The 10503-nt window shown below is 47.4% G+C and overlaps 1 protein-coding gene across 1 annotated transcript in view; it reads left to right on the forward strand.

The window, feature by feature from the left end:
* TMEM59L (transmembrane protein 59 like) overlaps positions 1-6253 on the forward strand; it is a 45564-nt gene extending 39311 nt beyond the window's left edge. Inside the window, exons 5-8 of the mRNA XM_029614449.1 lie at positions 2823-2931; positions 3468-3579; positions 4129-4246; positions 4740-6253. Of these exons, the coding sequence (XP_029470309.1) occupies positions 2823-2931; positions 3468-3579; positions 4129-4246; positions 4740-4901 (501 nt within the window). The 3' untranslated portion in view covers positions 4902-6253. The remainder of the gene's footprint in view (positions 1-2822; positions 2932-3467; positions 3580-4128; positions 4247-4739) is intronic.
* The last annotated feature ends 4250 nt before the right edge of the window (positions 6254-10503 follow it).

A 10503-nucleotide genomic window follows, 5' to 3' on the forward strand; every position in this document is an offset into this window, starting at 1 on the left:
GCGAGCAGGTTCTCCGAGCAGGCCTCGCAGGACCCCACCCGATTTAGGGAAGCTTGGGTACATCCCACTGTCTGGACTGATCCAGGTACGTACAGGGAAAAGAAAATTATTACTTACCTGCTAATTTTCATTCCTGTAGTACCATGGATCAGTCCAGACGCCCACCGCGTTTGGGTTCTTGATCCTGCTCAGCTCTGCGCTCCTTCTTGCTCGCAGTGTTCTGTGTCTTCACAGTCGTCTCTTTTCGCTGTTTTTCACAGCTCCCTACAAGTTGGTAGGATGTTTGCAGTTACTTGTTGCGGTTACAATTGTTTTCATTATCTGTTTCCACAAACTTGATCCTTCGGGGGTTTCTACTCTGGCTTTGATATACTCGATACTGAACTCCTGCAGAGGGGGTAGTAGTATATATGGATACGCCCCCTCAAAGCTTGTGCTGACTCCATCTGCTGGATTGGGGACATAACCCACTGTCTGGACTGATCCATGGTACTACAGGAACGAAAATTAGCAGGTAAGTAATAATTTTCTTTTTCCCTGCTGTTTCTAGGTAAGGAAAGAGATGCGGAGGAATATCGCCTGTTGCGACCCTTGGATGTCAAGAGACATATCGTGAGGTATCTGGAGGTTTCTAAATCTTTCCAGAATATGGCTCGCCTGTTTGTCCTTCACGGTGGAGGTAAACAGGGCGAGCCGGCTTCGCGGGCTACAGTTGCTCGCTGGATTAAGGAGGTAGTCACGGTTGCGTATGTGGATGCTGGAAAGCAGTTATCTAGTCAGGTTAGAACTCATTCCATTAGGGCTCAGGCAGTGTCACAGGCAGAAGTTAGATTGTTGTCTCCCATCAACTTTTGCCAAGCTGCGACATGGTCCTCCTTACACACCTTTTCCAGGTATTATCTGGATGTGCAGGCTTGGGAGGACACAGCCTTTGCAGGTTCGGTTTTCACAGGACTGCGGGCAACCTCCTGCCCTATTCGGGAGTAACTTGGGTACATCCCACTGGTCCTGAATTCATCTGTCTGGGTGTTAGGAAATGAGAAATTACTACTTACCTGATAATTTCCTTTTCCTTAGACCAGACAGATGAATTCAGCTTCCTGCCCTTAGCTGCCAAATGATTGTGTTATGGTGCTCCTGCGTGGCTATGTGTTCCAGGGGTTACTGTCTGTCCACAGTTGCTTTTGAAGAGAATACTGGCAGACTGATGTCACTGCAGGAGTATATATACCTTGATGTCAGCTTTGCTCCATCTCCATCTGCTGGTAGAGGTGCATAACCCACTGGGCCTGACTGTATCTGTCTGGTCTAAGGAAAAGGAAATTATCAGGTAAATAGTAATTTCTCATTATGGTAAGCTTTGTGCTATTGGAGGAGCAAGCAGTGGGGGCAGTCAGTCTCGAGTTCACCATTTTCATGTTGGCTATCGCTTTTGCATCGAGCAGGAATTTAGTTTTAAAAGATGTATGCAGGCGATCAGCTGTTCGAGCTGGTGATTTGGAAGAGTTTGATTTTGTGATGTTGGTTCCCATGATTCCACTGGAGCTTTTTAGTGGATTCTGAATAGAAGGCATTGTGGCCTAGTTCATAAATTAAGGTTAGCCCACCCTGGAGGGCTTCACATTTGTATGCTGTGAATTGCTTCCAAACATTAGGGGGCGCCAGAAGGCAAGTTATTCTTTTATAGCAGAACCTCCAGACAGCTGATCAGTCAGCCATGTTGAAAGGTACTTACTAGCTTTATTTTCCCACAGAGATTTTTGTTTTGTATCATGAAACAGTCGTAACATAGTAAATGATGGCAGATAAAGACCAACTAGTCCATCCAGTTTGCCCATATATATATATTTTTTTGTTTTGTTTTGTGGCTGATAAGTGTTGGAAGGAGGAAGTGCCTCACCTGGAACGGATGGGGTTCTTTGATAGACCAGTTGCTGGCTCCAGTGGTAGGCAGCAAGGCATGCTGGACTTAAAGGAAGTCTCTGAAAATAAGTGAACATGGAGCATAAAGGGCAGTGCTGTAGTCTTACACCCATCCTGTCATGTTTGCAAGCCCTCACACCTTTTTATTGGACTGACATAAGAATTATCCCAGAGATGCTCTAGTCCAGCAGTATTCACTCCCAGGCCTTGAGGGCTGCCAACAGGTTGGGTTTTTCAGGATATCCCTCATGAATATGCTTTGGATGGATTTGCATACAATGGAGGCAGGTGCATATGAGTCTGTCATGCATATTCATGAGGGATATCCTGAAAACCTGACCTGTTGGTGAATTTCGAGGGCTGGTACCACCGCTCTAGCCCATGACCTTTCCAGACCATGTGGGTCTCTTGTGTAGACATGTGAAGAAGGGACCTGTGTCATGGCCTCATCATGGGATAATTCTTAGATTGATGCCAGTACAAAGCCCACAAAGTCAGGACCCAGTATACCTATCAGTGCCCTGCCTTCTCCTCTCTATCCTATTCCCCCCCCCCCCCCCCACCTTCAGCACATCAGCTGAAGTTGAAAATGTGCCTTGAAAAGCAAGCTGCCCACCCCCCAGCGCACATAGCTAATTGATCAGAAGCCATGGATAACAGATCTAACTAGGTCAAGTTAACAAGATGGGTTTAGAATGCCCTTCCTACAGCCTTTAGATAGGACATCCTCTCTTCCTGAGAGGTGTAAATCTTTCATTTTCTATGTAAATGATCCTTTTGTAATGTCCTTCTCTCCCTTACTCTCTCCCTTTCTCTTGCCACCTTCCTGTTCTCAGCTGCTTTTTTTGCTCCCTGCCTTCCTGTACTTCTCAGATCCTCATGATTTTCTTTTCTTTCAGTCCCAACCTGAAATTGACTATCCGGTCTCCGACCTGCAGGAGCCCAGGGCAGAAGTGACAGAGAAGGCCTGGATTCCTTCTCGGCCCAGCACTTTGAAACCCTACAGAGGTACATGGAACTGAGAACAGGCTTGCGCGGGGACAGAGTCTGGCTGCTGTCCTCTCATTCAGCTAGGCCTCAGGAGGGGGGTATTCTAGGAGAAAGGGGGCCTAGGGAGGAGGAATGTAGACCTTTCATTTACTGGATTTTTCTGGGGGTCTTCAGTGATTTGTGCCTTTTCTCTTTTTTTCTTTCTCCCTCACTCATTCTCAGCATCTTAGTAATGATTTAATGTTATATGAGTCTGGTAAAATCAGCCAAACTCCAGAATTCCTGGCCCTGAAAGTCCTTGGAGGATAAAGGACCTGTCTCCCTGGGGTCAGTGGTGGGATGTTTTCCCTGGTGAAGCTGGGTCCTGTGTTCTGGGATGGGCCGCTCCGTGGTATGGTTGTAGCTTTGGACCGGGGGAGGGGGGTAGAAGAAAAAGGTGCCGAGAAACTGCTGTCATGGAAAAATTCTCCTAACACCTAGCACATCTGCCATCCCCTCTCCGCTCCTCTAAAAGGCTGTTGGCACTCCTGCTTTTCTGTCCTGATTTCCTGCAGACCTCCAGGAAAACCCAGAGAACGCACCATCGAAAGAGCTGAAGATGAAAGAGAAGCTGCAGCACTCCGAGAGCCCTCCACCCGAGCATGACTTCCTGGGCTGCATGTCTAAGTACGTACACATGTGCTTCATGGAAACATGCAGACCCTGGCAGCAGATAACAGCCTTTGGGTTCATCTGTCCCTTCCTATGGCACGGCCACAGACCTTAGTTGACCACTGGCTTTACCTCTTACTTCCCCACCACTAATGATCTTCTGTGCCACTCCCCAGCTTTCTTGAATTCCGTTCTGGTTTGACCTCCACCGAGAGGCTCTTCCGTGCGGCTCCCATCCTTTCTGTGAAGAAATACTTCCTGTTGCTGCTCCTAGATCTACTCCTCTCCAGCCTCATCCCATGACCCCTTGTTCAGGAACTTCCTTTTTCTACAAAACTGCTCATCTCTTGTGCAGTATCTGTTCCCCCAAGGCTTTTGAACATCTGTCAGAGCCTGCGCATCTCCTGAATGCAGATACAGGATGTGGAGGCTTCAGCAGTTGTCTCTGGCAGTCTGAGAGTTTATGCTGAATTTTGTTGGTTTTGCTGTCTGCCTCCACCAAGTTCTGAGTGTCTTTCTTTTTTCCTTTGGGGGTGGGGAATGGTCTTGGTCATCCTATTCTAGGCGCTCAGGGTTGCCTCGCTGGATCCTGGTGGCCTGTCTGTTTCTCTCCATCATGGTGATGATCTGGCTCAGCTGTGCCACCTTGGCGACCGCTCCTGAACAGCATGTGAAGACCCAGGTAGCGTCAGAGTTTACGGGGACAAGATCTCTTTATTATAAAGCCCTAGAAGGAGCTTGGCCAGTTGTCCTCCTCAGCCCAAGCTCCTTTACTTAAAGGCATGCACGTAACACACGTGTCCAGAGCAGATGCTTTGATCCAGTCTTTGGATTTCAGTCTCCCCATGCTTTATTGGATTTTTGCTCAGCTTGTTGATGCAAACGTAAGTCTGTATGTATGGTGGGGGGGGGGGGGGGGGATTTTATTCCACAACCAGTTTTCTAATCTTAAAATTAGCTGACTGTGGGATTTGTACATTTACTGCAATTAGTGTTTTATGGCTAAGGAAGGGCCACCAACTTCCATCAGTAGGTTGTCCCATTGACTCCAAGCCATTGGGATGTTCATGTGTTGCCCTTGTATATCTCTAGCTTCTTGAACCCTTTTTCCTGTATTTTTATGAGAGTCTCCAGCATTAACTCTTGTGTGTGTGTGTGTCTTCTCTTGCTTTCAGCCACTGAGCATCAATGGTGACCAGGAATACATGGATGACATGGCGAAGCCAGCCAAGTTCCCTTTCCAGCCCGTGATTGCCCTGGCCGTGTGCTCAACAGAGGAGAGCGCGGATGCAGGGCCACTGCCGGTGAAGGTGGACCTGGAGAAAACCATCATCTAGGGCACACCCAGTCCATCCTGTTGCACCGTACCTCTTGTTTAACCTTCATGTGTTTACTTTCTTCAGTTTTGCTCATTTCTAAAACATCTGGGTGGGAAACTGGTTCCAGAAATATTCTAGTGGCATTTTAAAGACTACTCTGGTATCCTCCTGGAAGCGGAGCTGAGCTCAGCAACTCTGTACAGCTGGCTAAAACTGTCGTTTTCCTGTTATATTAAGGATTGCCATCAGGCTGAGCCGGACCTGGTTTTGCCCCATTGCATGCATAGACTTGTAGTTCCAGTTTCTTTAAGAGAAGCAGTGTCATAAGCGCACTGAGACAAAACCAAGACCGGCTCAGCCTGACTGCAATAACCTGGAGCCATCTGGTGACTCTGAAAGTTTATTTATTTGGGTCTGGATTGAATGAACCTTGCTTCTCCTTTTTTTTTTTCCCCCTCTTTGTGGTGGGTGCCCAGGATTTTTCTCCTGTTTTTTAGGCTTCCCAGCACAACTGTAACCATCTTCTTATGGGCTTCCTCTGGAGCCCAGTACACTCACACCCCAAGTCTGGCCACTGGGTGACGCCACCATATGATGGTTACAACTCCTGGTATAGGGAGGATTTAGGATGCCCTTGCAGCATCCCAACCCTATGGTCGACCTCCCCACCTGCAAAAGATGATCTGGGAGTTTTGCCATGCGGGTAACCCAGGTTCAGTGCCCTGCCACTGCCAGTGAGTGGTCAGGCCAGCTCAGCTGCTCCTTGTTCATTCTGACCCTTATGTGTCCCTATCAACCATGATGGGCCTAAGAGCCCCTTGTAGCAGAGGATGGTTTCTTGCTGAGAGCATTCGGTTCATGCAGACTGTTTTTGTGGGGAGGGATGGTAATGCCTTATACAGAATGGGGCTTTTTCTTTCCTAGTGCTAGAGAATCTATAACATTAATACTTTGACGACGTCTTTTTTTTTTTTGTTCTTGTTTATATTTTGCACTAGCATGTAACTGCTACCAGACATTGCTGCATGTGTTACAAGTTAAGACACTGGAAAGGTTTTGAAGATGGACTTTTAGCAACCTTGACACTGAAATGCCAGAGAGGAATGCCAGCCCCTTGCTCTGCTGCCCCTGCTGTCATTCTGGATCTGGTAATGGTGCTGTCTGAAGTGGCTGATTTAACAGGGACCGGACTGTGGTGTGGCTGGCTCTGTAGCCTCGCCTGGCCTCTGCCACGTCCAGAGGTCTAGAGCTATGATTTGCTGACGCCTAAGAAAGGTGCAGATTGGCTGGGGGCGGGCTGATAACTATTGAGCTACCCCCATCCCTTCAGAATATGCTAAATGAGGCTCCCCCCCCCCCCCCAAAAAAAATGAAAAAAGAAATCACTGAAAGATTAACTACCATCAGTGTGAAAGACTAAAGTTTGCGGGGATCCTTGACCTTAAAGAGGTGCCTCTGCCAGCCGCTCTCAACCGGACCATGGGAAAGGAAGCGGAGGGGGCGGGGAATCCTCCTTTCTGTAGATAAAGCAATCAAAATGAAAACTCCCCCACTCCCACCCAAAATAGGTCACATTGTCTCTTAAACAGAAGGGGGGTGGGGGGGGGGGGGGTGGGGAGTGGGAGCTGTACATAAATTTACCTTAAGCTTACCTTTCTGCTGTGAACAATTTTGAGCTAAGTCGTTTGTTCTCCATGGAGCCCTCATTTTAAGGCTGGTTTCCTTGCTCCCCTCTCTAGCCCGCATGCCGCCGTTCATCCTGCCGCATCCCATGAGTTCTGCACTGCAGACGAGTCTCTTTAGTGAGTTTGGGGAGATGTCTGTTTTTTTTCGTGGGCTTTGGACCTGTTCCCTAGATTTTTCACTGTACTGTAGTTTCAGGGATGGGGAGGGATCGGCTGTCCATAGTTTCTTGTTGTAATCTGGGCTTTGTATTGGGGGGGGGGGGGAAGGCTCTGCAGGTTCGCATTTGGCATGACATGCCACTTTTCCTGCGATGAGTGGGGCGGCACTGGTGGACTCCTTTTCGGGAATACTTGGAGTCTTGAAAGCCTTGGGTATTTTCTGTTTTTTGAACCCGTGTACCACAGAGCCGTAGTGCTGCGCAGCATCACGATATTTCAAGCAGGGAGATTGTTTTATAAAAGTGAAGAGACTGTAACTCTCCCCAGGTGAGGGGGGTGGGGAAATAAACCTTTTTTTTTAAAAGAAAGCGGTGTTGGTGTAGGTGTGTGCATAAAGGTGCGTGCATGCGTGTGAATGTTTTTGTATGTGTGAGTGTGGGCATGCCCACTTTTGATTGTTCATGCTTTTGATATTGGTAGGGGGCAGTGCAGAAAGCACACACAGCCGGCAGTGTAAACGCTAGTGAATAGTGATGGGAAGTTAAACAGGAGCTGCCCTCAGCCTTAGCTGAAGGTGAGTTGGAGAAAGGCGTTCTGACTCCTGCTTTTCTCTAGGTGTTTTGGGACTCCTTCAGGCACTTGCATCGCAGTCCGACTCTTTTTCATGGAATGACTGCGTTTTTTCGTGTTTCAAGATGGTCTGTTTTGTGCTCTCCCTCCAGTTTTCAGTGACAGGCCGAGCCTGGAAGATTCCACAGGCGCTGTGTAAGTGGCATTTAATAATCAGACCCTTGAGATTTAGCCTGAAGGAGGATCTGGGTGGAGCCGCTGATAGAGGGGCATTCTCGACTCAAGGAGGGAGTGGGCGACTTGATCTGCTTTTAAGAACTTGGTCCTGCACTGGGGGTTGGAGGGGGGGGGGGAGACTGACTCATCCCTGGTCAAAAATGGCCGTAATTCAAGTAAGAGTGGGTCAACCCATACTGCATCTGCCCGCTTCTCACAGAGATAAGGTCAAAATCTCTTCCCCGATGACCTTATAATCTTTGGGATTTTTTTCAGAATGGAGAGGTTAAAGTAGGTCTATGGCATTAAAGGGCCCATCTTGTTGAGGCTGGTTTTGGGCTTGCATGTTCTATTCACCCCAAGTTTTGCTCAAAGCTCACTGCTTTAAGCGATTCGTTTCAGGTCACATCACATGTTCATGCAGGAAGGCCCGCATGATACTGCTTCCCCCTCCAGCCCCTTATATAAGACTGAGAAATCATTGCAGAGGCACCCAGTCTACCAGGGAAACCCTTTGATAAGTTGGGCGTGTTTTAAGGGAAAGAGAATTGATGCTGCCACACAGCTTTAAGAGGGATCTGCTGTGTTGCCTGGTAACTGGCATGCCTCGCATCTTTTCATTCTGCACTTGAAATATGTTGCTGTGGTTTTTTTTGTTAATTCAGTGTGTTAGTCGCTTGAAGGAATAACCTCTGATTTTCTCCTAAGTATTATTCCTTTTACACGCTGACAGTACTTGTAGCTTATTTTCTGCCACCCCGTCAATATTTTTTTATTCTGTGTGAGGTTTTGCAGTTTCCACGCAGTGGTTTTTCACAGCCGTGTGGAATTGCTAAAGGATCCTTGGCTCAATTCATTCCCTATGTAATATTTCTATGGGGGAGGGGGGACCAGGTGGGAGGGTGTTGTGCGTGGCTTCTAGCTCACTCTGTGCAGTTCGTGGGTTAAAATCTCTCCCGCCTGCCCCACTACAAAGAAATATTGTCTCTGAAGCTCAAGATGTCTTTTCATTTTTTTGTATCCACTGTCTTGGATGGTAGCATGCTTGTCTTTTGGTATTACTAGATGTCATATTTATTTCATAGCAAAGAGGAAACCAGAGATGTAACATCTGTGTAACACCTTTATTCAATGCAATTTGGAGCTGGTAACAAACTAATAAGGAAATTACACCTTGAGCATGGAGCTAGCCAAAACCTAGGGGATCTTGAACAGGACACTTACTCTCTCTCTCTGCTCCAGCTTAAATTGTTTGCTTTTTGGAATAGGGGGGCATCTTGAATCTACACTGAGGCTGCCAAGTATTAGCAGAGGGTGTTTATCAACATGTGAGTTCAGGGCTGGTGCTAGCATTTTTGCTGCCCTGTGTGAACAATTACTGTGATGCCCTCCCCCACCACTTCTCTTTCTTTTAACACAAAAGTTTGCATTGTCCCAATAACGAACACACAATAGAAACTCAGTTTCACTCTGTCCCAGATACCCTTCCTGCCAAAAAAGCTCTGCTTCCTCTGGCAATCTAAACTTTCACAATTGGCACATCCCCTGAATCTATCATACCCCATCCACAGGTCCATTATTCCTAAATTGTGCAGGACTGGTCGCCAAGTGCTCTTGCCCCACCTATCGGTACATAAAAATGGCGCCAGCTGGGCCCTGTAACCAGCCCCATTTTGTTGTACAGAAAAGCATGCACTGCTGTGGTACCACCCAGAAAATCCTGCAAAATTAAGACACTTGAAACCCATATGGTATTAGGCTTATTGTAATGGGATTTGGGTGTGGGTTTGACCCTTAAAAAGCCTTAAGTAAACTCAATACATCAACAATATAATAAAATTGCCGTACCTTGAAAGTACTATCTGCCAGTGCTGAAACTGTGTCAACCTTACCTATGAAAAGGAAACACTGCAAACATTACACCAGATCCTAAAACACCTCTTATTAGGAAAGCAAAACAAACCAGGCTGCTATAAATCACTACGTAGAAATGAAATACTAGCAGAATACCGCACCTAGGTCACATAGGTAGAACTCAGACAGACCCTCACCAAATACAGAATAAAGAGATCATAAAGTATAAATAGAAATGTATAGACAGAAACCAACTAGAAACTGCAACAAGCCAAACTCTGTATGCAATGCAGCAATGGAAAAACAGAAACATCACCAATCCTCATAAATTATCAAACAATAAAATAAAAAAATATAAATAATAATAAACCTGTTGTGTCTGTGGACCCTTGGGCTGGGGTGAGATTGGCTCCACCTGCAGGGAGGAGCTCTGCAGGTTCTCACCACCAGCAAGTGGACCCAGACAAAGCAGAGACCTATCTAGAGCTTCACCTATACCAGCCCTTTTCCCCTTGGGTTGAGCTTTTGGGTGCCGGAGCTGGCAGAACTTAGGCAAGGGTCTCTGACGATGGCTAGCAACATGGTCTAAGGGCAGGCTATGGTCAGAGGCAGGCAGTGGTAGGGGAGACTAAGGCTGGAACAGGTTGAGCAGATGAAGGCTGGATTACCAACGAGCACTACTAAACATAGGCAGACCTGTTGCCGAGGCAGGGTGCATCGGGTAAGCTGCAGAGACTTTCTTGCCACAGTCCCTTTATGAGGTCTGACATTGGGCGCATGTGCGCCTAAGGGTTGCAGGGAGAGGTAGGAGCTGGCAGCATCATGCCGCATGGTGTTTGGTGCTATCCTGCCACAAGAAAGGTCGGTGGCATCCTGCCATGTCAAATACAGCAGTGGCTGGCCAGAGTGTGCCAGCCATGAAGGTGAGAGCGGCAGCTTGCTGGGCAACCCGTGAGCCTTCAAACGCAACAGTACACCCCCTTAAACCCTCTCTCCAAGGATTTGGGTTTGGGTTTCATTGGTACCGCTGGTGGAAGTCCTTCAGGTAATTGGGGTCCAATATGTTGGAGGTATGTTCCCATGCGTTTTCCTCTGTGCCATAGTTCTTCCACGAGATCAGGTATTCAATTTTTTTG

This window comes from Rhinatrema bivittatum, chromosome 8 (genome assembly GCF_901001135.1).
Source record: "Rhinatrema bivittatum chromosome 8, aRhiBiv1.1, whole genome shotgun sequence".
NCBI lineage: Eukaryota > Metazoa > Chordata > Amphibia > Gymnophiona > Rhinatrematidae > Rhinatrema > Rhinatrema bivittatum.